Source organism: Neolamprologus multifasciatus, chromosome 7, assembly GCF_963576455.1.
Source record: "Neolamprologus multifasciatus chromosome 7, fNeoMul1.2, whole genome shotgun sequence".
Lineage (NCBI taxonomy): Eukaryota > Metazoa > Chordata > Actinopteri > Cichliformes > Cichlidae > Neolamprologus > Neolamprologus multifasciatus.
In genome coordinates, this window is record NC_140445.1 from 9,617,471 (window position 1) to 9,643,800 (window position 26,330).

General features: G+C 39.2%; 1 protein-coding gene across 1 annotated transcript in view; it reads left to right on the forward strand.

The window, feature by feature from the left end:
• megf10 (multiple EGF-like-domains 10) overlaps positions 1 to 26,330 on the forward strand; it is a 56,067-nt gene continuing 29,737 nt past the window's right edge. The window contains exons 1-6 of the mRNA XM_085166885.1: positions 1 to 285; positions 6,112 to 6,247; positions 7,249 to 7,350; positions 9,353 to 9,453; positions 10,633 to 10,725; positions 24,417 to 24,663. Of these exons, the coding sequence (XP_085023011.1) occupies positions 6,129 to 6,247; positions 7,249 to 7,350; positions 9,353 to 9,453; positions 10,633 to 10,725; positions 24,417 to 24,663 (662 nt within the window). The 5' untranslated portion in view covers positions 1 to 285; positions 6,112 to 6,128. The remainder of the gene's footprint in view (positions 286 to 6,111; positions 6,248 to 7,248; positions 7,351 to 9,352; positions 9,454 to 10,632; positions 10,726 to 24,416; positions 24,664 to 26,330) is intronic.

Here is a 26,330-nt window from a genome sequence, read left to right on the forward strand (position 1 = left end):
AATGACGTCACATACTTGGTCACCAGTATTTTGACGGTGGGAAAAGTTTATCGTTCTGGCGACGAAACGTTGTAGAAATCTGAGAAAACGATTCGACTAATGCGCTTTACACTAGTTATTTTTAATTTCAGTTTATGATTTATTTCTTATGCGGTTTCAGGGGGATAACACTTTTTTCTTTTCTTGTCTTTTCTTGTCTTCTTTTTAACTACTGGACATATCAACCTCATACACCGAAGGACGGATCGACAGCCGTGGCATGATCGTGTTTTGCTCATAGAGAAGGTAATGTATTGTACTGATTTGTGTGATATTTTTATGTAATAACTGTAAATGACTGGACAAGAATCTGCTATAGATAAAGTTAAAAAAATATTTTTGAACAACGATACTTTTGATGTGTGCTGGCCAGCTGGCAAGCGATACAGATGTTCAATTTTCTTTTAAGATCTTCAAAAAAAAAAAAAGAAAAAAGAACTTTATTCCTGTTGTGCTTTCAATTTGGACGTCTTTCATAGACCTAAATGGTGTTGGGGTTTTGCAATCTTAAACTCTAGATTTGAACTATATCTTGCAAAAGGAGGATAAAAAATAGTGACCGAGAGATGTTAATGGGTTTAATAATTTGCACCTCTCAAAATCACCCATCTCCATATTTTGGTGGTTTAAACCACCAAGTGCAAAGGTTACTAGCTGTAAACACTGAGTAATGGTCAGATAGGAACCGTTTCAGACCTATTTGTTTACATGCTTATCTTTGACATCTTCAATACTTTCACACAGTAGGTGAAATCAAAGTACAAAGCTCCTAGCTTCGACACTCTCTCTTGTTTTGTTTTTTTTTTTTTGGTTTTTTTTGGTTTGTTTTCTTTTGTTTTTAAAGAGTAGCATACTGAAAATGCAATAGTACTGCACTAGCAGTACTGAAAATATGTTCTGACGACAGACAACTCTACGACAGACTTGGGTGCTATAACTTTAAAAACTTTCTAAATTAATTAGCTTAAAGAAAACTGAGTATAGTGACTGCTCATATTTATACATCTCATTTAGTTCAATTTACACCAATTCTAAAAAGAGAGAATTTACGTCAAAATGGCATGTGTTTGCAAATGAATATTGTGCTAAAGACTGACTGTTTTTTTCAGGGATTTCAAGTAGCAGATCTGCTTTTCTGGAATTCCTTTGTGCATAGAGAGAGCCATCAATGCTGTGCTGCCTGACTGCTAGTATATCAAAGTTATGCAGCCTAGCTTAATCCATTTCATTAGCATTGTGCCTGGAGCTCTTTCACGCATACAGCATAGCCCTTATGTGCGTAGCAGTGCAGTTGTCTTGGGGTGGGGAGGATTTCAGCATTGGTCAGTGCAGCTGTGCCCACTTTCAGCAGAATGAAATCAGAGATGACTGGCTCCAGTATCCAATACACTGCCTGAACAGACACAATGTTACTACCCATACAGCTACTAGAGACATCTTGTAGGCTTACTCCATTAGCCAGTATTTTTGAAAGAAGGCTGACCAGAAGTGTTGACCTCAAAAGATTTTGCTTGGCCACCACTGCCATGAAGTGTGATGCACTAGTCATTTAATGTCTGTGTACTATTAAAAAAGGTCATCCATACTTAATTTGGACTCTTATACAAATTGTAGAAACTCTTAAGGTGATTTTAACCATTGATAATTTGAATGAGTGTTTTGCACAATTTTGGTTCACTGATCTTACACGATTTCTTTATAGTATCGGTTTGAGTTGAGGTTGATGTTCAGTATTTAATTCTAAATTTATTAGTTTAGCTAAACTGACGATATTTTGTGTTATGTGTTTTAAATATAGTTAGTGGTGGGGAGAGTTGAAGGGAAGTTTAAGCCTAATTTCAGTTTGACTACAAATAAGTTAAAAAATAATGGTGTGTTTGCTGGCTACAACGCTTTCTCAGGTCCTTCCCATTTGAGTATACTGTAACCCAGTTCTTTCTTTTTTTGGTACAATTTACATATGTCCCCTGTTTACATGTGTCAATTTACATGTGTCACATGATGTTGAATCATAAAGTTTGTGTTTTGCAAGGTGGGTAGCTATAAAGATCATTAAATATTTGTGATTACTGTGTGTGAATTGTGCCTGTGCAGAAGTGACACATTTTGAGTTCTAACTTTCTCGAGAACCCAGATAACAGAAGTTAGAGCTAAAGTAAGTTGTCATTAATTTGTTTATAAACAGCATTCACAAAAGGAAACATAATACGTCGACTCTTTTTTTCTGAGAATCTGATTAACTTTTTGTGACATGAATGAGGACACACACACACACACAGCTTACACGTTGCTAGATGTTTTATTGTTTGGGATTTTTTGTTGCAGCTTTTCAGCTGCCACATACACACAACGCACCATTTCAGGTCCCAGGCACATCTTTTACATGGGAGACATGATCAGCTGATGGAGCTGAGGTGTGCGTCAGCCTCCCCTGACACCACTGTTCCACCCCTCCCCTGCAGCTGAGCCACAAACCACACCCTGCCACACTTTTAAACTATCAGACTGATAAAAATGAGTAAACGTGAGAACTTTTTGCTAGCCAAACTCATCAAAAGTCTTTTTTAAATGTTCACAATAAACCCCACTGAAGATGCTGATATGTATGAAAAACGACATGACTACAGCTGTTTTCTATTTTAGTTTATTTCTTTTCATATCTATATTTGTTTGTTAGATTTAAAAAAAAGTTACCCATAAACGTATTACCTAAAGTATTCTATTTAGGCACATTTTGTGCATCTGCAAACTTAGCTTGCAAAAGTAACTCACAATTTCCTTCTATCTGTAACAACACGTAATGTTAAAATCTTCTTCTGGGGGTGGTATGTGTTTGATCCTTGAGCTCGGGTCCTCAACCAGAGACATGGGAGTTAGAGGGTTCTGCGCTCTGTCTTAGTTGTTCCTAGGACTGCACTATTGTGGATAGAGACTTCCAGTGTTGTGCCTGGCTCTTAATACTCTTATTACCGCAAGAACCAATTTGGACTCTACCTTCTAGACTTGCTCCAGCAGTTTTTTCAGACCCTAGTACTTCTCTATTTTCTTGTGCTGCTTTTTCTTGATGTTGCTATCTGCTAGGATTGCCATATTTATTACAACTGCAGTCCTCTGGTCCTTCTCAACTACCATTATGTCTGGTTAGTTGGCCAGCAGCTTCTTGTCTGTCTACAACTCAAAATCCCACAGGACCTTATCCCCGTTGTTTTCAACAAACTTTGGTGGTTTCTCCGATTGAGACTTGAAGACTTCGAGTCTTCAAGCCACACTATCTCAGTAATTTGGGTTTGCCTCTTATATGTGGTCCAAGCTTGCATCATACTATGTGATGCTCGTATGTGCTGGATAGCCTCCAGGGCACCCTTGTACAGTTGGCAGCTTAGATCCAGTCAGCTGTGGTAAACGTCTGGATCTTGTGTTTAGGTTCTGTTCTTGTGCTGCTATTATCAGTCCCTCTGTGCTGGCCTCTAAGCAAGCCTTTTCTATCCACTGGTAGGATTTCTTTATGTCAGGGATTTCCTCTATGTGTCTGTGGTACATTTTATGCAGTGGCTTAGTCATCCATGATCTTGGTCTTGTGGTGCAAAAAAAACAATGGTACAGAAATAGAATATATGGTATTTACAATATATATAATATATACATCTCAAAATAAATATTAATATAAATAAATACATTAGGAATATATACTAGCTACCTACCTTGAGAAATGTGTGTGTGTTGTTTGTGTGTGTGTGTGTGTGTGTGTGTGTGTGTGTGTGTGCATGTATTGAGTCCAGTGGGAAAGTTATTGTAGCCTGAGTAAATAAGTGTGTTGTTGTAACATGTTAAGTGAGGGGGTGTTGTTACGTAGTCCGACGTCTTCTTGTGCCATGAGGTGTTGGTTCTGATGGACCACAACCTCCTGTAAAAGGGAAATATCCCAATTTATGCCTGGGTGAAGAGTCAGTAGCAATCCTGATTGCCTGTCTCACTTGCATGAAGGAGTACATGTCTTGTAGGCAAGGCAGATTGCAGTCAGTGGAGTGGATTACATGCTGTAGTCTGCCTTTGTCCTTTGCAGTGGCAGCAGTATGCCAAAGTGTTAAAGGAGGTGAGAATAAATTCAGTGATGGAGCAGCTAAACTGCAATCTGTGATGGTGAGCAGTCCATGCCACATGCTCCGTGTGTCGCCCTGGTGGAAGCGAGACTCTATGCGCTCCCGATACCGGCGTTTGGCATCCCTCACCATGCGCCGAATGGCATATAAAGCCGCTTTGTAGGCGCTTATATCTCCAGTGGCGAGACCAGCCTGGCGGTCCTGGTTTTTGAAATAGAAATTCTTCAACAAGATTTTGAGCTGTCACTTGTTTGTTTGTTTTTGTCAAAAACAAAAGAAATCAGTTTAGACTTGAGAAATTTGTTGCTGCTCACAATGTAATAGATTTATATATAGAACAACTTGTCAGAAGAACTGACAAGATGCTAGAACGTTGATTGTAGGGTGTTTACCTTACAATATGAAGCACCTTCAGGTGACTGTAGTGATTTATGACAGTATAAATAAAATTGAATTGAATTGAACAGAACCCTGACAGGAATGGATTGTGAAATTGCAGACCAAGAAGAAAAACTTTTTTTATACCGGTTGAGACTTCATTGTCATTAAGACTCAACATCTCGTTTACAAGAGAGACCTGTTTCAGACAGCATAATAAAATTAAAATTAAAAAACCACATTAAAATAGCTGAAAGAGTCATATTAAAAACAAGAACAAGTAATGATGTCAGAAAATCATTTAACCCTTTGATGCATGAATTATGACAACCTCAATCAGGATTTTTTCTTAAGTATTTTTATTCACCTTAAGCCTTCATTTTTTTAAACATGTACTTTTCAAAGAGTTTTTTACATGTCCACTTAGGTGGACAACATCACCTTTGGAGTGGCTGGCAGGGTATGGATTGACGCACCAGTGTCCAATGTAGTGGTTTATGTGCAAGTATACTATCAACACTGACACAAATACAAGAAAACAGCACCAAAGCATTCCCACAGCTGCACCAAAGCATTCCCACAGAAAACAGCTGTGCACTGTAGTGACCACTGTGTGTGAAAGGGTTAAATGTATTTTAAAGTGTGCATGTGAAATCAATTGAGAGAGCTGCAAGTCCTTCCTTAGTACGCTAAGAACAACCTGGAGAAAGATGATGCATACTGCAAGTGCCTTCTTTGGTCCATGTAAAAACAAGAGCTCTTTGGCAGAGACACTGCTTATATTTATGCTTAAATAGGGGAGAGGTGTTCAACCCAAAGAACAGCATCCCCACAGTGAAACACAGTAGTGGGAGGATTATGCTGTGGGGATGCTTTGGTGCATCTGGAACTGGGAACAGGTTCACATCAAAGTGTAAAGAACCACGAGGAAAGAAAATTGTAAAGATTTTGAAAGAAAACCTCAAACAGTGATTTAGAAAAAACTGGGTCTGGGTTGTTTCCCTGCACAAAAGAAATTTTCATAGGTGGGCAAACAATCTTGTACACATCTGTATCAGCTGAAAAGTTCAGATTCTATATCTCAAGCATTTGGTTGGAATAGCTGATTAAAACAGGATCGATCTTAAAGTGAAATTATGTCAGTTACAATATAATTAATCGTGTCAAATACATGTTCATACTTCTGGTAAATGGACTGTTTCTTGTATAACACATTTCTACTTTATTTGAGCACCCAAAGCCTCATTCACATCCATTCACGCAAGCACTTTTTACACCTAAGTGCTTTCTATCTACCATTTACACTCTGAAGGATGTGCTATATTCGGTGCCCTTTCAGACATGAGAAAAGTACAGATCTCAGCAGAATCTTAACATTGTAGTTGGTTTTGACTTTTAACAATTATGTCGAGAACAAAATTAAACAGGATCATATAGACTACAAACATAGTAAAGCACAGATGTTTTGCTTTTTTTAAAAATTAAAACAGAGGAATACAAATTTTTAAATTAATCTTTTTTTCTTTACATTTTCAGACCTGTTGAATGTATTAGGAAACTTAAATGGTGTTTTCTCCTCCTTCCTTGTCTTAAGGTGCAGCCCTCACAGAGATGACTACATCACTGTTGCTCCACAGGACAGTCTTGCTGACTGTAGTCTTCTGTAACTTGCCTTGCATCGCTTCCTCCCTCAACCTGGAGGATCCCAATGTCTGCAGCCACTGGGAGAGGTTAGTCAAGATAATAGCCCATAAAGGGCAATAAAAGCATTCAGCCTTAGGTGTCCTTTACCCACCTCCAGACTATACTAACCAACGTAACATTATGCCCCTGATACTAACATTACATACTAATGCACTAACAGTGGAAATGTGTTATCAACCTGATAACTTCCTTAAGCTGTGTTTAAAGTGTCAATACTTAGCAGTCTGTTTTTTCCATTGGCAAGGATGAAAAAAACTTCTATGTTCAGGACTATCCCAGTAAAGCTGAGCATCGCTCATTTTCCTAATTATAGTACCATCATTCCACTGAATGCTAAAGACACTAGAGTTACTAGAGTTTGTGCACACACAGACTTACCTGTAGAGGTTACTGATGAGACTTACATGACTTACAGAGAATCTGTTCTGTTCAGCCTCATAATGCAGAAACATATCTTCAAAACAAGGCTGAACACAAACAGTTTCTCTGTCAAGGTTTGTCAAAACTTGCAGAGTACTTTGTTTGCAGAGTACTTTGTTTGCAGAGTACTTTCAGCTTTTGCTCTCTGCTGAAACCGAAAGCTGAAACCTGAGCTTTTGACTGGCTCACTTTAATATATAAATCCAGCACTGTAACAGTTTGCATAAGATATTAGAAACCATATGCATTTCCATTGTTAAACAAATGACACCTATTTATATTTCTATATGAAGGCCAATAACCTGAATTGGTTGCCCTGCAGGCATAGCATAACGATGTTAAGACCTATAATTTTTAATCTCATAAACTATTTATTGTATCATTATCGCTTCTAAGAAAACAAAGCTTTTGGACAAACAGGCAATTGGTTTTTACAGGTATTTTAAGGACATAAAAGTTGGTTGAGTGTCAATCTATTGTGTGTCAATCTCTTTTGAAGTAAATCAACTAATCGAACAGAGACGATTAATGAGGCAGTCATGAACTATCATCAGCCACACACTGGTTTCATGTCTGATATCCATTTTTTCACTTTCTGTGGTTTCAGTTACTCTGTGATAGTGCAGGAGTCATATGCCCATTCTTTTAATCAGATTTATTACACCAGCTGCACTGACATCCTCAACTGGTTTAAGTGCACCAGACACAGGTAAGAACCAATTACAATGATACCTGATACGCATGGAAATGTGTGATGATAATGGGTTTGATTAAATGGCAGTACCACAGTTTTTCCCTGTTGTTTTTTCTTTTTTTGTTTATTTCAATCAGACATTGTCGCTGTATATTTACCTCATTGCGGTCTCATTTGTCAGTGTCAAAAACAAGGTCTGAAAGTGGCTTACTCCCTTTACCAAATACAAGTTGTAATAATAAAGACAAAATTTACAGAAGAATGTAGACATGCTAAATGGACTGGAACTTAAATAGAGCCTTTCATTCACCCAGTTACACTTACATTCATACAGCACTTTTATCTAACAATTAAGACAGTCACATGCCAATGCATGCAAATTGGGGTTCAGTATTTTGCCCGGGGACATGTCAACATGCAGACAAGAGGATCTGGGAATTAGAGCCTTGAACAAGACTATTTTTTTGAATTCTGCTCCCACCAAATTTCTGACCATTACTGTTTGCTCCCACTGTCTGTCTCTGTCACCTGCTTTTACAATATTTGTGTCCAATCCTGCCTGCATCCACAGAAAGCATTGTAAGATGGTGAAAGATGTACCCTTAGGCCCCCTCCTCAATTCAGAGATGGTCTTTATATTTTCATGTAAACAGCCTTGTTGACTCCCTGCTCAAACCAGCATTCCTCCCTGTCCAGGATGTGGGATGCATCCTTATCACTGAAAGAGTGTTCACTGGCCTGTAGTAGTAAATAGACCGCAGAGTCCTGGCCTGATGAGTTAGCTCTTCTGTGCTGTGCCATCCACTTAGCCAGAGGTTGCTTGTTATCCCTGATGTATAATCATAACAATCCTCCTGGCACTTAACACTGTTCACTATATTACTGTTTGTGTGCTTAAGGGTACATCTTTCAATATCTTACAGTGTAGCAATTGCAGCCATTCCCCAACTCTCGATGAATGGCACTCGTCATCATGACAGTTTGCATATTAATGATAAAGAAACTGACCCCTATTGTTAGTCAGTGGTGTTAGTTTCAGCTTGTTTCATGCAAATGTACTGTTTAGAGGGTTGGGGAAACCTGCAGTCAGCTGAGACTGAAGAAATCACTTGGATGAATGATTAAATATTTCTTCCACTGAAAAAGTTACGTCCTGAGAAGAGAATAAACTTTTTGGGATTTACTTACCTGGATGATTGAACATGCATCAAGTACTGTGGCCCTAGCAACTACCTGGCATTTTGGCTAATGGATGCACTAATCACCATTTATTTACACCTTTCAGAAGGGAATAGAGTATGGCACCAACATGTGAGCACACCTCTCATAATCCTGCCTTACAGGACAAATTGCACCAATCCCTGCTTCTCCACAGGAACACAGGTTGTTAGTGGCGGCTCATTTAAACTGTAGGAATTATTTACCAAACATCGGAAAAATACTAGGTCAACTTTAGTGCTATGACACAACATCAATATAACAAATTAATGCTATCTTAACTTCTCTGGCCCTGCACTTTAAATTGTCCAAGTCAACAAAATGTAAGATTTACCTGTGGTAGTTTATTTAAGCAAGTTGTGTGGCGCTAACCTTTGCTTTAACAATGAACAATTTCTTGTTGCTGTCCATACTTTGAAACCTTTCATTCTGGCTACAATGTTAGGGATCCTCTACAAGACACATGTAGATGTGACCAAACTGGAGCTCTGGGAGAGAGGTCACTCTATATACAATACTTAAAAAAAAGTATTGTATATAGAGCTTTTCTAGTCTTACTCACTGCTTTTAATACACAAGCCCAACTCAGACCCGAAGATGAGCTACTAGTAACACTACATAGAGTAGATTTTGCAGTAGTTTTGCTCTCTTTGGAGAAGAGTTAGAGTTAAATGATGTTTTCGGTTGTTAATGTCAATGATCCACTTTATACATTTTAATAATATAATAAAAGCTGAAAAACAAAATAATTGGTTACTCAGTGTCTAATTTTGTATGTGACTTAAATTCTTTTCTGCAGGATGATCTATAGAACAGCATATCGTAGTGGGAACAAGACCATGTACCGGAGGAAGTCTCAGTGCTGCCCAGGCTTCTATGAGAAAGAAGAGATCTGTGCTCGTGAGTAACACACACACACACACACACACACACACACACACACAGCCAGCCATGTTTCTATCGCTTTAGAGGATTTCAAGCTATTTCAGTCAGGAAAGCATCTTATACAAGTTTCAGTGCTCTGTGAGACAAATAGTGATTTTGCTTAAGGTCAGCTTTTAGTAACACTTTCCTTACAGCCATTTATCACACTTATTAAATGCTGTAATTAATATTTCTTTTCAAATATCTTGTCACACTTACCTTCCCAGTAAGGCTATTACACAACCCACATCCCTCCTTTTTAATAGGCAGTGACAGGTGTTACTTTGGCAAAACTAACAATTGTAACAGCAGTAAAAAAAAAAAAAAAAAAAAAAGTTTCTGTCAAGACAGCCTGTTCTCATGGTGGAAAGAGTTGGTGATGATAAAGTTATGTGTGCTGTGGTGGAAGGGAGAAAACAGTTAATGTCCCCCAGGAATTTGTTCTAGTGTGAAAATACTCTGCTTTATAAGTAGCCTAAGCATCACATGCTGCTCTGAGAATCACATTTAATTTGCCAAACACTTTAGGCAACATGCCGTTTCCTGTTGGAAGTTTTATTGGAGAAGGAATCAGTTATATTAAGGATTAAGGATTTATTACTTTTTGTTTGTGTAAAGTCAGAGAAGAATCTGTTTGTTTGAAGTGGGTTAATCAATGCAAATCCAGCTTTAAAAAGAGTAATAATCTTTAAAATCAGTGGCATTTGCTTGGTATTAGTGGACAGTGAAAATAAATCATAGTCTTGATGGAAGTTGTCTGTTACAAGGACTGTATTTAGAGTTTCTTGTAAAGAAAAATATTTGTTTGCATGAGGAAAAATCTGCTTGAAAAGCTCTTTACATCAGTTTGCTGTAGAAAACACAAAGTAACTAAAAGAAACATTGACATTTTATTGAAAAAGCAAACAATTTCTAAAAGTCCAATTCTGTTTTTGGCCACAAAAACTCTTTAAAGTGTTAAGCCAAGTCAAGTCACAGAGCATTTGAAAAAGAATATCAAGTTTCCATTTCACAAATCAGATTTATGTCTTAGACATGAACATTTATGTGATTACTACTACATGACTAATTCTAATGTAGATGTGTTTTGATGGGTTATTTTTTGGGGGGACCGTGCTGATCCCTGGCCTCTCTCCCTGTCTCCTCGATGTCTAGCTCATTGTACAGAGAGCTGTATTCATGGCCGTTGTATGGCACCCAACACCTGCCAGTGTGAGCCAGGCTGGGGGGGCTCCAATTGCTCGAGCGGTAAGTCCTCCAGCTGTTGCTGTCTGTTCACAATAATGACTTTGTGAGTGGGATTGGTTTTCTGTAAAAACACTCTGAACTCACAAGAGGAGAATCAGACTGTTCTCGTCTTACTGTACCACACCAATGGCTAGACATACTGCAGGGCCAAAATACTGATGTTAGTCACAACACATGCCCGTCAAAAGTTGGAACGTGAGCATGTAGGAACTCAGGAAATTAGTGGATTTAGTTTTGATAATCAGATGTTCTTACATAGGAACTTGTTATAGGATTTTAACTACCTGTCTTCCTTAGACATATTTTAATTTCACAGGGAATTGGGGGGTCTTAGTGGGTGGCAGATTTTTTATGTAAACAGACCAGATTAGCAACGAGACTTTTTGTGCAACCTGGCTGCAGCAATTGATTAATTCTCTAAATTAAAGCAAGTTCCTAAAATGCTAAAGGTGACATGATGCACGGATAATAGTTTTGAGTAAGTTTTGTTTGATTTGGATTTTGCACTCTCCTCACATGGAGCATTTCTTATCAGCAAGACATCAGGACTATATCACTTGACTCTGCTTCACCAACACTTTTTTTTGTCTGCACAACGCGGGAGGCATTTAGGAAGATTTACATAGCTTACTATGTGATATTTATAAACCACGTGCTTATCATCTTCATTCACAAGAAAATCACAAAACAAAAAACACACAGCAGCACCTGAAATACAAAACGTGTAGTATACAAACAAAAATACAATTTTGCTGCAGTGTCATGATCCAAGCAGCCAGGAACACACAGGCACAAATGTAATCTTCAAAAAAATGGGTTTTATTATACCCCCAAAAAGGACAAGATGATTACAAAAATTCAAAATAACAAAAATAAAGTTTTTAAGAACCAAGTGGGCCCATAAAAGAGGTTAACTTAACAGAACGCTACTCAAAAGTCACTTAACAAAAACATAACTCAACAAACTGACCTGCCCAAATGAGAAACAGCTCCAGTTATATAGCAAATGAATAAACCATTATATACACCAAAGGTGAAAACTAAAGCGATAACAGCTAACCATCCTTCAAGAAGAACCCCATTCCCCCTGCATGATCACAATAGATGGTCCAGTCCACTTTATTGGCTTCTGCATTTAAACCAGCTCCACCCTCAGCCTCCTCTTTCAGCCAAACCAGGAAGGACTGGAGCGGAAGTCAGGTAACTCAGAAAGAGCAGAAATATAATCAGTATAACATATACCTATGTAAAATAACAAACAATGCAAAGCAAAGTCTATGCCACCATTTGGGCTATAGCTTAGTGCTGTCATGCATTATAGGTAAACTCAAAATATCAAATTAGTTTACTTATGATCACAGACGCTTTAGAGCATAACGTAAACATAAGACAAAAGACCAAATGAATATTACCTAAGTATCTCAACTGTGTGGTTGCATGCAGCCATCACATGCATGTGTGTGTGTGAAAGAGAGAGTGAAAGAACAATTGGAAAAATTGTGAATCTCTGTGTATGAGCATTTGTCATGCAACATATTTGATAATGAGGGTCAGAGAATGCAATACAAACCCCTGGGAGCCAGAGGCAGACAGTTAAAAACTCAGGAGAGCTGCACTGTACACAGAACCCAGAAGTGCTGAAGACCTGAGGTCACACACCTAGACGAAAACCATGGGTCCAACCCAGCAGGAGAAAGAGGGAGGACCTGGTGGAGGACTCGATGGAGGGCCCACAGCCAAAGCGCAGGAGTGCCAGACAACCAGAGGCAGCAGGCAGCCAACCGCGGCAGAGGCCAGCTTTCCCAGCATGAGCAGAGGATGGGAACCCAGGCGCGAGAACCTCCTGACGGAGCCAACTTGATGAGAGGTCCAAGCCTCCCCATACCACAACCCCAAGGGAGCAAGCCAGCCAACGCCAAAATCTCCACCCAGGGTGCCGTTGGAGTACTAGCTCCAGCCAGCAGTGAACCTGGGACGCAGGCAGACTGGCCCCAGATCAGCAGCCAACCTCACCACCAAAAGACAGGGTGCAGGAAACAGGGGTGTAGGCCACTTTTAACAGTTGTTAGTGTCAAAGGTAGGCCTTTTGGGTCCATGTGTTGGTGCACGTCACAGTACGAGTAAATAATGAGTAGGACTGTGTGAAATCTAGACTAAACCACTACTGATGAGGGAACAGATGCGACATGAGAATGTGGCAGCTGGTTAACTCATCCAACCAACTTTGGCCCATGCGGCACATGTTCCATCCCTCCCCACGACCCTATGTGTAAAAGTGACTGATAATCAGAGGAGGTTGAGGAGGAGAAGGCATGGGATCTCTAAGACCAGTTGACTACCCTTGAAGGAGAAAGCCACTTCTGCTGGCTCAGTAACCACTTCTGTTTCCTCTATGACACTGCAGGGCAACAAAAAGTGAACCGGGGCCCGTGCAAATGGCGCAGCCTACCACCGCTGCACCAAAGGCTGGCACACTGCTGACGCCACTATAAAGAGTATTCTAACATGTGCAGACATGCCCCAAATCTGGGGCCCATCTGCACATGGAGCCAGTAACCCGCTCAATCAACAAGGACAAAAAGGGTCAAACTGAGTCTGAACCTAGCCACTGCTCCTACCCACCCAAACTGTGTCAACCACTCCAGAATGCCAGAACATTCGGCCACTTGCTCTGGAACCAACAAGTACCAGCATACCAGGGAGGGGCATCAACATCAAGCAGGGAAAAATAGGGAGGGGTAACCTCACCCTCCATGACCTTGTCCCACAGCGGCCAAGGCTCAGCAAGCCCCAGACCCAGACATGGACACACACACAGACACCCAGGGAACCCTCTTTTGATGATAATGTTGAGTCTCTTGTAAATTCTTTTAATGAACATTGCCTTTCTATTATGGATTAGGTTGCTCCTTACAAAATTAGATCTAGTTCTGTTGTCTGTCTCTCTCACCCTTATTAAATAGTGATCCTCATGGTTAGCAGAAGACAGAAAGACTGTAGAAAACCATGGGTGTGACTGTCTATAAAGAATATTTTAAAGAACTTCTTTTTTCTTACAATATGGCACTGAAAGAGGCAAGAGCCTCATTAAAAATCATAAAAACAATCCCAGGGTGTTATTTGACACCATTAATAGCATTATATCCTCCCCTCCTCCACATACATTGATAGCCTCTGACGATGACTTTAATGTATTTCTCCATGATTTTGTAAATAGGGTGATGGACTTAAGCTCGAAATTCTACTTAGGTTCCTTACCTAATGGGGATTGCCCTCAGTGCTTTGATTCATTTACCTCATTTTGTTCAATTACACTAAGTCACTAAGTTAGAATAATGGTTAAGCTGAAACCTTCATCACCCTCTTTAGGGATCTTGCATCCCTCTGTTCTTTCTGGGTCCTTCATTGCTTTCTATCATTAGCAGCTCACTGAAGCGAGGTTGTGTTCCATCTTACTTTAAGCATGCTGAGGTCCTTCCATTACTTAAAAAACCTAGTCTTGATGCCAGGTCTCCTAGTAATTACCGGCTTATTTCAAAATTACCATTTATTAGCAAATTATTAGATAAAGTTGTCAAATCAATTTATTTATTTATTATGCAAACTACAAATTTCTGACCCTTTTCAGTCCGGTTTTCAAAAGCAGCACTCCACTGAAACTGTTCTTTTAAAGGTCTGTAATCTTTTTGCTTTGTGCTTGTGTTGCTTGACCACAGTGCTGCCTTTGATACTGACCATAATATTTAATTACTAGGCTGAAGGTTTTGGTTGGTAACTCTCGCTCACCACTAGATTGGTTTTAATAATAATGGATTGGATTTATATAGCGCTTTTCAAGGCACCCAAAGCGCTTTACAATGCCACTATTCATTCACTCTCACATTCACACACTGGTGGAGGCAAGCTACAGTTGTAGCCACAGCTGCCCTGGGGCAGACTGACAGAAGCGAGGCTGCCATATTTCTCACTGCTGGTTTAACCTGTGGCATTCCTCAAGGTTCCATCCTGGGTCCATTGCTATTCTCCTTTCACATGCTTCCTTTAGCTGGTATTATTCGATCTTTCTCGGGCATTTCATATTAATTTGATGCTGATGACATTTAACTGTACTATGTCTTTTAAGCCTCACCAGCTGGATAGGTTATCTACCCTAGTTGACTGTTTATCTCATTAGTGACTGGCTTTCCAACAATTACTTTGTTTTAAACCCTGCAAGACTGCCATGATTATAGCTCCTCCTGATATACAATCAAGAATCAGTCAAATGATTGCTTCTTTTTACTTGGTAATTTTGGTGTAATATTTGATTCCTCCTTGAACTTTGACTCAAATATAAAATTTTGCTTAAGATCCTGTTTCTTTTATTTAAGGAGTATTTCTAAATTGCAACCTATAGTTTCCTCCTATGAAATGGGAAATTTTTTTCATGCATTTGTATTATGCACTTAGATTACTGTAATGCTTTTCATTTTGGCTTAAATCATCTCTGTCACACCTCAAGCAATAAAAAATGCTGCAGACAGATTCCTGACACACTCTCGTTTTATTTTCTCAATACTGGCTCTTGGTTGATATTAAAATTCATTTGAGGAGTCTCACAATTGCATACAGAGCAATAAATAGACAAGCTCCGCACTATTTGTCCCAAACATCTTTTTAAACACACTGCTGCTTGTTGCCTCCATTCACAAGCTCAAAATCTATTAGTTGTACCTCATACAAGAGTGAAGACTACAGTGGACAAAGCTTCCAGGATATGGAACAGTTTATCACTCCAGCTCTGTTTAGCTGACACTGTGGAGTCTTTTAAGGAATATTTTTTCCATTTAATCAGGTTTTTTGCTGACTTTCTTTTGTTGTGTGTCTGCTGTGGCAGACATGTGGAGTGGAGAGAGAGTGGACCCAAATGCATACTTCGGAAATGGACTTTTTTTGAGGCAGAAAAAAACACAAACAAAAGCACAGTAAGAGGCGATCGTGGCTCAAGAGTTGGGAGTTTGCCTTGTAATCGGAAGGTTGCCGGTTCGAGCCCCGGCTCGGACAGTCTCGGTTGTTGTGTCCTTGGGTACTACCGCCTACTGGTGTTGGCCAGAAGGGCCGCTTCTGTCAGTCTGCCCCAGGGCAGCTGTGGCTACAACTGTAGCTTGCCTCCACCAGTGTGTGAATGGGTGGATGACTGGGTGTGTAAAGCGCTTTGGGGTCCCTAGGGAGGACTAGTAAAAGCGCTATACAAATACAGGCCATTTACCATTTTACCAAGAAAACGACTAAACCTAAACAGGGAGGAAACTAGAAGCAAGTATAAAGAAACTAAAAACCTGAGTCATGGGAAATTCAGTGGGTGATATGCAGACAATCCAGCAACAAACAGAGGAAGACAAAGACTACGTGTACACTAATCAGAATAAATTTGAAAACGGCGTTTTAGTCTAAAAATGCTCTGCGTCCACACTACTGTTTTCAATTGTTTTCAGCCACACTGAAAACGCTTAATTCCTGTACTACGCATGCGTGAAACCTGTGTCATTTCTGCCGTGTATTTACTTTCCGGTTCTTTGAAATGTTGGGGCAAAATGTCGAGGAAAAGTGATCTCCAAGTTTTATCTGGAGCTATCTGGAGGATGTACAAACTGATATTATTCTTTAATAGGGCTGCCAAAATTGAGAACAAACAAAACAACTGCTGTACAGTACCAAATGCCATCTTAGTTGAATTGGTCACATGACTGCATCATATGACTAAAATGCATCATCGTCTTCGCAGTCCACACTGCGATGTGAAAACAGTGTTTTCAAATGTATCCACTTTGGAGAGCGTTTTCAAAAAGCTCCATTTTCCTTGACCAAAAACGGCATCTCAGTGTGGATTGAAGGTTAAAATGGAGAGAAAAAGATGTGTTTTCAAACAAAAACGTATTAGTGTGGACATGTCCAAAGCGCTTAAATACACAGAGGGATAACGAAGGAATGAGACCCAGGAGGAGAGCAGAGCTGGGAGTAATCACACACAATAAGAATGGAGGAAGCAAAACTGAAAACACTAACATAGCACACGAGACTGTCCTAGTAAAACAGGAAACATGAGACAGGCACTTGAAATAATGTGAAACACAGACATGAAAAAATAACTTGACTAGACGTAACACAAGGACCACAGGGGAAGCACAGAGACAGACACCAAGAAATCCAAGACATTTGTTTTTGAACATGGTTCACTGTTGATACTGTATCTTAATTGTCGTTCACCACTTTGTGACTGTTATGTCTGTGAAAGGTGCTAGATAAATCAACTTTACTTACTTACTTGTGGCTCAACGAAAACAACAAAAAGCGATCATCTTTGTATCTCATTGACACCGAGGTCTAATGTATGATTTAAAACACATCAAGCATTCCTATATTCTACTGTTGAAATAATGATCATGATCTTTCAAAAGCAAGTAAAAGTAATAAAGAATTATAACACCTAAATACTTCTACAGTTACATGCTAAATTGATCAACAGGAATGGAAATGTCATAACTGAAAAGACTTAATTAGAAAGCAATGGTTTTGTCATAATTTTTGAAAATCATGTGTCTGTGCTGCTGCCAAACTCTGAAATGTTTGGCCTGTCTACTTTGTCTCTTGTTGATTTTATCTTCTGACTGTGGAAATTCAATTTTTCGACTGTGTAAATTGGGGAAGTATTTGACTCTTCTCTCTTTTGTGTCTTCATCAGTTGACACACCAAAAGAGTCCCAAACGTCATAACAGCAAATGTTAGTGCATCTGGTAAACTAGCTTGAGCTCATCACTATTTTGAGACTGTTGTTTGTGTTTGTTGCCTTTAACAGTCATTTTCCTAAATTATTTTGTTGATGCAAACTTACCAAGAGGTGATTTTTGTTCTTATGAATCTGTAAATGTGCGTTCATGCAGACTGAAATACTGAATACTGAAATGGAAGAGGGCCTCACACGGTGTGTCCCATCGTCTTCAGTTTCACCCTGTGATAAAAGAGCTTGTTGTGTCTGTCCCTTAGGGCAGGCCTGTCTGCTTACTGCTCACACACACACACACACACACACACACACACACACACACAAAAAAAAAACAAAAAAAAAAACATTCAGCTATCTTAGTGAGGACCTTCATTGACATAATGGTCTCCCTAGCCCCTTACCCTAACCCAGTGGTTCCCAAACTTTTTTTGCTGGGCCCCCCTTGTTTTACAAGAAAAATGTTCTCGCCCCCCCTCGCGCGCGCGCGCACGAACACACCCTCCAACCACACACACCCATATTTTGCTCCATTGCGGTTTATTTCACACCTCAAACATTTAGTAAACAATTAAGCAAATACAAGTAATCTGCAATAAATGACAGGTAGTAAGAAAATAAACTACTAAGTCTTTTACGCTACGTCCACACCTACACGGGTATTTTTGAAAATGCAGCTGTTTCGTCCACACGTAAACGGCGTTTCGAATCACCGAGAACTGTAACTTTACTGTATAAAGAGCTAACATCTCCAAAATGTCAGGAGTAGTTAGTCATTACAACAAGTGTTTGTGAACTACAAATCAAGAATGTGGGATACTGTTTGTCCGTGATTTAAACAGCCGCTTCGCTGCTCCCAACGAAGGGAAAACCAATCCTGCAGGGAGACCTACCTCAGCACTTGTGCAGGTGATGCCAAAGGGAAGATTTGCTTCACCATATTTTCTAGTCTTTGGCTTAGAATGAAGTTGGTTTGGAAACATATTCAGCTATGCTTCATCTCCTGCTTTGCGTTTGTGTGGGCGCCCGTGCTAGCAGTGTCCAAGCGTTGTTGTTTTTTTTTTCCCTTTTCATGCCGCGCCCCCCCTGCAATGGCTCTGCGCCCCCCCTAGGGGGCGGGCCCCACACTTTGGGAACGTCTGCCCTAACCCTAACCATTAAAAATGAATGCCTAACCCTGACCCTAAACCTAACCGTAACCTAATTGTAACCCTGACACTAAAACCACATTTTGAGCCTCAAAAAGGCCTTCAAATTTGTGAGGACCGGTGTGTGTGTCCTCACAAGTGACTGTTGGTTCTCACAAGTATAGTAGAATGCAAATTTCGATCCTCACAAAGATAGCGAGAGAGAAACACACACGCACACACATTTTTCTTCGTGGATAGAAAGTGTGAACAAATTACTTCAGTTGTTAATTATTATTTCTTTTTCTATTTTTTGCTTATTCATTTTTTAAATCTTAAAATGTATGAAAGGCAAACTCAGGTGTTATATTTGTTATATTTTATTTGAAAATAAAAGCTGTAGGAATGACTTGATAAAAAATGTTGCAAACCCAGGAGACAAGTGAGGGAAAATTATGTGGTTAAAGTTACTGCATTGAAGGAACAGTCAAGTTCAAACACAGTATCTTGCTTTGTTTTTATCACTTGCACATGAATTAGGTGGTTTTTGTGCAAAGCCATTTCTTTCTTCCACAATTAACCCTGCAGCAGTTGCCCTGCAGTCGTCCTTCACGGTCCATATCCATATTAAGATCTCTTACTGAAAACCATTGAGCTCTTTGGGACTAACCCAATGTTCGACCTTCTTTTACAGCTACACAGTTAAAAATTTAAGGCTAGAATTAGGATATTTATGAACTCAAGTTTCAAGTGTCCATCCATCCATCCATTCGCTTCCGCTTATCCTTTTCAGGGTCGCGGGGGGCGCTGGAGCCTATCCCAGCTGTCATAGGGCGAGAGGCAGGGTACACCCTGGACAGGTCGCCAGTCTGTCGCAGGGCCAACACACAGGGACAGACAACCATTCGCGCTCACATTCACACCTAGTGGTAATTTGGATTATCCAATTAACCTATCCCCACAAGCTGCATGTCTTTGGATGGTGGAAGGAAGCCAGAGTACCCGGAGGGAACCCACGCAAACACGGGGAGAACATGCAAACTCCACACAGAAAGACCTGATGGTGGGATTGAACTCAGGACCTTCTTGCTGTGCGGCAACAGTGCTAACCACCGTGCCACTGTGCTGCCCCAAGTGTTTTCCAGTTAATTCTCAACCCTATCTTGGATGAAATAGATTCAAATTACACCACCAGTCACCTCAAGGCGCTCAAGATTGAGGGAAATATTTTCCATCAGTAATGACAGCTATTGTTAGAAAATGATTTTAAGTTTTTAATATCTGATGGACAATCTGTATTGCATTTGGAAGACATCAAAAATCGTATCAATAATCAATAAACACTGACATGTTTGACTTGAAATAGGTGCTGAAGCAGGGACTAGGTTTTTCTGTAAAATGTAGCAAAAATAGCTCAGTATATGGAACTAGTCACTCAGTTCATATTCATGTGGCTTTCTGTATTAAATGGCCTGAAGATCAAAGAAAGACTAATCTGTTGACTGTCTCATACAGGTCAGTGAACCACAACAATATGTCTGAGGCTCAATTTGACATACGAACGACAGGAAATGGCAAAGACAATATGTGCTGTGTGTGTGTGTGTGTGTGCGTGTGTGTGTGTGTGTATGAGATTATGGGTGGGGAGGGGTGGGTTATCGTTAGGAGTAATAGCAGGAGGAGAAAATTTTGCGGGAGGAAATGACCTGAGGCAGTGGAGCTTGTGATTTAGTACACATGATAATAACACAAGATCCTCAGGAGGGGCTCAAATTCAGCTGTGAAATCAAAGTAACATCAACATTATGGACTATATTTTACTGTCTATGTAAAAAAATTCTCTTTTGTGTTTATATCGGTAGATCACTTTGAACTCTTAGTTGTCAACAAAGACTCTCAGTAGTCTGATAATGACAGAAATTATTAAACGTAATTCCACCTCAAACAGCAAAAATATTTTGTATAATACCCACACATAATATGATCTGAGCCCTAAAAGCCAACAAAATGCTTTATAACGAATTACAGTATTGCTGTTATTTAAATTATTCAAATATTTAATTAATATTTAAATCATTAAAAAAAAAACGTTGCTGTTGCTGTTTGAGAAATGGCCTCACTTTGGCTCAAGAAAACTTTGGTATACAGCATAGTTCATGGTTGGCTTTATGACTGCAAAGTGCCCAGGTCTCGTGGCCCTAAAACAAGCCCAAATCATCCCCTTTTAGATGTTTTATCTGATTTAGTGCTCAGCTCAGATAAAATAATTAATTGCAGGTGATTTTTAACATTCATGTAGATACTAAAACTGACAGCCTATAAAGAACCCACCACTTTAATCACACTCTAGATCTTGTTTTAACATGTGGCATAGAAACCGAACATTGAACAGTGTTTCCTAAAAACCCTCTCTTGTCTGATCATTTCCTTAAATTGTGAACATGTCTAATAACTGGTTTGATTTACCTGTCTACGGACATGTTTAACAAAATAACGTGACAATTAAAAACTCTGGAGGATGAGAGAGGAAAACTGGAGGAATGCTACAGCTGTTTCTTCTCACTGGGAATCCTTCGTATTAGTGTGACAGTGCTTTCTGTTCCCATGAGTGCACCATTTTTGGCAGGCTGGGTAATCACTAAATAGATGGAAAAACATCCAGGCTCCCCAGTGTGAACCCACTCTGAACAACTGGCAGTCACTGGCTCCCAGTCTTTTCTCTACTCACCCAACTCTTTTATACTCTTTCTTGGTTTGTGATTAGAAGAAGCTTTTAAAATTTATCTGATGCAGATTCAAGTGAATATACATAAAACAGTCGAATTTACTGTGGCAGAAAGTGAGAGCTCAGGATAACAATGTGAGGTCTGACAAATCTTTCTCATGTTGAACATTTTAGAAAATAAAATCCTTAGGATCCTATTTGAGACTGTGATGCAACCAGCGTTGTGACAAAACCATGCCACAGTTTTTTTTCCTGCGTGTGTGTGTGTGGCTGTTTTGAATAGGCTGATGAAAGAGAACAATCCGTTCTCCGGGAAGTAGATGAAGAGCCCTAAGCTCCTGGAGTTGAGCTTTTATTCAATCTAGGTCAGGTTTCAAAAAGGTATCGTGATAGTGGACTTGAATGGAAGAGATTTTTATATGTACATGTTAGTATCTTTATTCTCCTCCTCCCCCTTCAGCCCCGCTGCTGTTTGTCACACAAGGCTAAACCGCCGGAGGTAAGAGAGTATGTACATTTTATCAGGCCAGAGTGAAGCGCACTAATGCAGAAGGAAGAAAAGGAGCCTTTTAATCACTTGAACAACTTCAGAATAGTGGAGTAGCTGGAAATGGCAGCATTACTCTGCATGCCAGGCATATAAATGCCAAGCTGTTTGTGGTAGTCGAAAGAAGGAGCTCGACCTTAAATAAAATTTATTGCTAATAAAAAAAAAATAATAATAATAATTTATTTTGACTTAAAATGTAACTGAGAGCTATACCTTCTCACCATCAATTCAAGTTGTATTTGCAGTATTACTACCTTTTTATTGACATTTTACACAGCATCCTATCTTTTTTAAAATGTCAATGTTCAGATTTGTGTTCAACTATTAAAAGTTTTGGACTAGTTTTGACTCTCAGTCAAACTCTCTTTTATTTTTTCTGAAAATCAAGCAAGATGACACCAAAGATTTTCAATTTTATACTATAGGTGCATCTACTAGGAGGCTAAGATAGCACTGGAAACCACAAATATTTTTGAGTCCCTGGGTTTTTTGCGGTGCTTCATTGCACTACATATTAATACATGCAGAAATAAAGTTGCTTGTAAAAGAATGCAACTGCAATCAGTGTGTTTTACTGTGGATTTTTCACAGCCAGCAGCTTTTCATTAGTTAGCAGATACACCAGGCTTTGAGAATAAAAGTTGAAGCCCAAAAAACTACAGCCAAAATGTATTAGCCAGTTGCTTGTGTTTAAGACAAAACAAGATTGCACTGAGGACATGGTGTGGAAGGTCATGCACTGGACTGATGAGATTTGTAGTCAGTTCTTGTAGGCAATTATCAGTCTTTAAACATAAATTAATGAGAGCTTGACGGGTTGATGCTTCATCCCTGGTGGATATGTGGTCGTTTTGTTCATTTTTAGTTGAGACTTTCCCTCTGCAACATTATATGCTGACCTGAGCACATAATATAAAGTCATCAGCCTTTTAGCAGTAGGCTGAGGACTGTGCAACATTTTAACAGTCATTAACTTTGCAGATGTAATTTATATGTATACATCCTGGTGCCAGTACTCTTAAGCCACTTGATTCTATACATCACAGTTCTTAGACTTCTAATTACTGTCATGTATAGGACAGATAGAACAAGATTTACTAAATCAGTCATAGGAATTGACAGTGATAGGAATTAGAGCAGGCACTGCAATAAGGCACAAGGGATGTTGGAGGCCAGGAGAAAGAGGTAGGGAACAAATAACTTGAGAACAGAAGAAGAAATGTGAATAAACAGAAAGACTTTGACACCAATACCAGCAGGTCAGCCACTAACCAGAAGGTCGGTGGTTCGATCCCAGGCTGCTCCAGTCTGCATGCCAAATATCCTTGGGCAAGATACTAACCCCGCGTTGCTCTCCGATGCATCCATCGGAGTGTGAATGTGTATGAATGGTAGATTACTTAGCACTTAGGTCAGAAAAAAGTGCTTGTGTGAATGGGTGTGATTGGGTGAATGAATTAGTTGTATAAAGCGCTTTGAGTGCTCAGACAGAGTAGAAAAGCGCTATATAAGAACAAGTCCATTTACCATTTACCATCTATATGTCAATTTAGAGGGACAACCACAGGAAAATGGATGATAATAGACAAATCATGAATATAGGACAATGAATAAGATGAATAAGTTACCGCTAATAAATACTCCATGTGTTGACAAATGCAGAAAAGCCTTGCGTAGCTTAAATGGCACCTATTTCTTTCTTTAAATTTAGATGTGTGTGTATAGTATACAACAAAAAATGAATATCTTCCTGACAGCAGAATATACAGAAAACTCCAGTATTCCACCCACAAACCATTTGGCCTGATAGAAACCCCCAAAACCTGTAGATGGTGCTATATTCATGAAGAACCAAAGGCAGAAAACTATACTATGATGTGCCAGAAAAGGATATTCTGTTCCAGTATAGAGGAGCAAAGATTACACTTACAACTCAGATGGGGGTTATAACGAAGGATGCAGAAATAAAGCTGCTCTGCATTTATTTATTTAGGAAAGCAATTAAGAAAGCCCAGAAACTCCACACAATGCTGAGCACATTGATTTTTCATTCGAGAAAGGCACACCTAAGAGAGCCTGAGGCATTTTGTAGTGAAGAATGATAAGTAGTTATCATTATTCTTATTCTTATTCTCTTGGAAGTATTTGGTGGCACATCACATATTGTAAACATTTATGTCACTTATTTTCTCTGCTATTTTACTCCTAGACAGCTTTAAAAGTAATAAAAAATAAGAATTATAGCTATATTTAAATTGACTTCAGCACTCTGGGGGACTGAAAAAAGATCTGGACAGTGATATTGATGAGTGTTTTGAGTGAGTTTTTATGTGCAAGCTGAATAAGGTGCTAACTCCCTATAATAGATTTTACTTGCAGACTCTTGCATCTCTAACTTAATGATCTATTAAAGCTTCGTATGCAATTAGAAATGACAACCTATGTCCAGTTCTGTGACACATGTCAAGTAAGATAAACATGAAAGATAAAAAAGATGTATTTAGATTTTTTTCTTTTTTTCTTTTCAGCTTGTGACAATGATCACTGGGGTTCCCACTGCAGTAACAGATGCCAGTGCCAGAATGGAGCTCTGTGTAACCCTATCACTGGAGCTTGTATCTGCACTCCTGGATACAGAGGTTGGCGCTGTGAGGTGTCGTGTGCATTAGGCACCTATGGGAATGGATGCCAGCAGAAATGCCAATGCCAGAATGGTGCAGCCTGTCATCATGCAACCGGAGAATGCAAGTGCCCACCGGGATACACTGGTGCTTTGTAAGTCAGGAGGGATCATTTGTTAAATTGGTTTCCTGCTTCTAATACCAACAGTGACATAAAAGAAAAGGTAGGCACCTATAAGAATGGATACCAGCAGAAATCGTAGATTAGTGCTGCCTGTTGTTATGCAACTGGAGAATACCAGAGTGTCCACCTCCGTCTAATGCCAACAGTGACATAACATTAAAAGCCTAGTATCTATGGTCATGGCAATTTCATTTATACAGCACATATCATTATTCTTAAACATTTTGTGCACACACTGGACGGTTCTCTGGACGGTTAAAAGATTTGCATCATATGAGAAGTCTGACATGGTTACAGTGCAAGTTAGAGACCAAAGCACTGAGAGCTTTACAAATTAATAGAAAGATTTTAAAGATAATTCTGAAGTGACTTCAGTAATGATGCTAAAAAACTAGTTCATGCATTTATTATTTCTTGGCTGGAGTATTGTAATTTATTATTATCAGGTTGTCCTAAAACTTCTGCACTGACAGTACTGACAGGGACTAGAAAGAGAGATCATATTTCTCCCATAGTGGCTTCTATTCATTGGGTCCCATTTAATCCAAAATCATATTTAAAATCATTTTCATCACATACAAGGTCTTGAATAATCAGGCCCCATTTTATGTTAAAGGCCTCATAGTACCGTATCACCCCAATAGCGCACTTTGCTCTGAGACTGCTAGTTTACTTGTGGTTCCTAGGATATTTAAAATTAGAACGGGAGGCAGAGCTTTCAGGTTTTAGGACTTTCTTCTGTGGAACCACATCCTAGTTTGGATTCACTAAAGACACACTCTGCATTTAATTATTAGTAAATATTAATCTCTGGCTCTCTTCCACAACACGTCTTTTGTCTTGTCTTCCTCCCCTCACCCCAAACAGTCATGGTCACCCCTCTCTGAGCCCGATTCTGCTGGAGGTTTCTTCCTGTAAAAAGGCAGTTTTAACTTCCCAATGTCACCAAATAGGGCATCATAGGGGTTCATATGATTGTTGAGTTTCTCTCTGATCTACCTTACATTGTAAAGCACCTTGAGGTGACTGTTGTTGTGATTTAGTGCTGTATAAATAAAACTGAATTGAACTGAAATTTAATTGAATGTAGAAATTATGAAAAAGATTAGAAAAAAATGTGTGGCAGTGCTGAATAAATAACTACAAGAAATATTCTTCCTTTTACTAGAAACTTTGTTGTAGTAATAGAACATTTATTAAGTTCAGACACTAGTGTTTTGGAGGAACTGATTAGTTTATTAATGGATGATAATAAAAAAGGAGTTATACAGATCATTTTTTAATTTTATGTCATTGTTGAAGCACAGAGTTTTCCATTATATAGATAGATATATAGTATCTACAGTCAGGGGAATAATTATTTGATTGCCCACTGAATTTGTTAGACTGCTCACTTATGAATAAATGAACAGTCTCTAATTTTTATTTGATCACCAAGCAAAACCTGACTTACTAACTGATGGAGAAACCCTAGTTGGGGAGCACAGTAGTAAGACATTACTTCTAGTTTCCCTAAAGGTTTGCACAAAGGACAGATTTTGTCCCACTTCTCTTTACAGAAACTAGGACACACTGTGACTTAAGTGTGGTTCTACTTTAACCGCTCCTTTGTTGCCTTGGTGGGATTTTTTCCATTA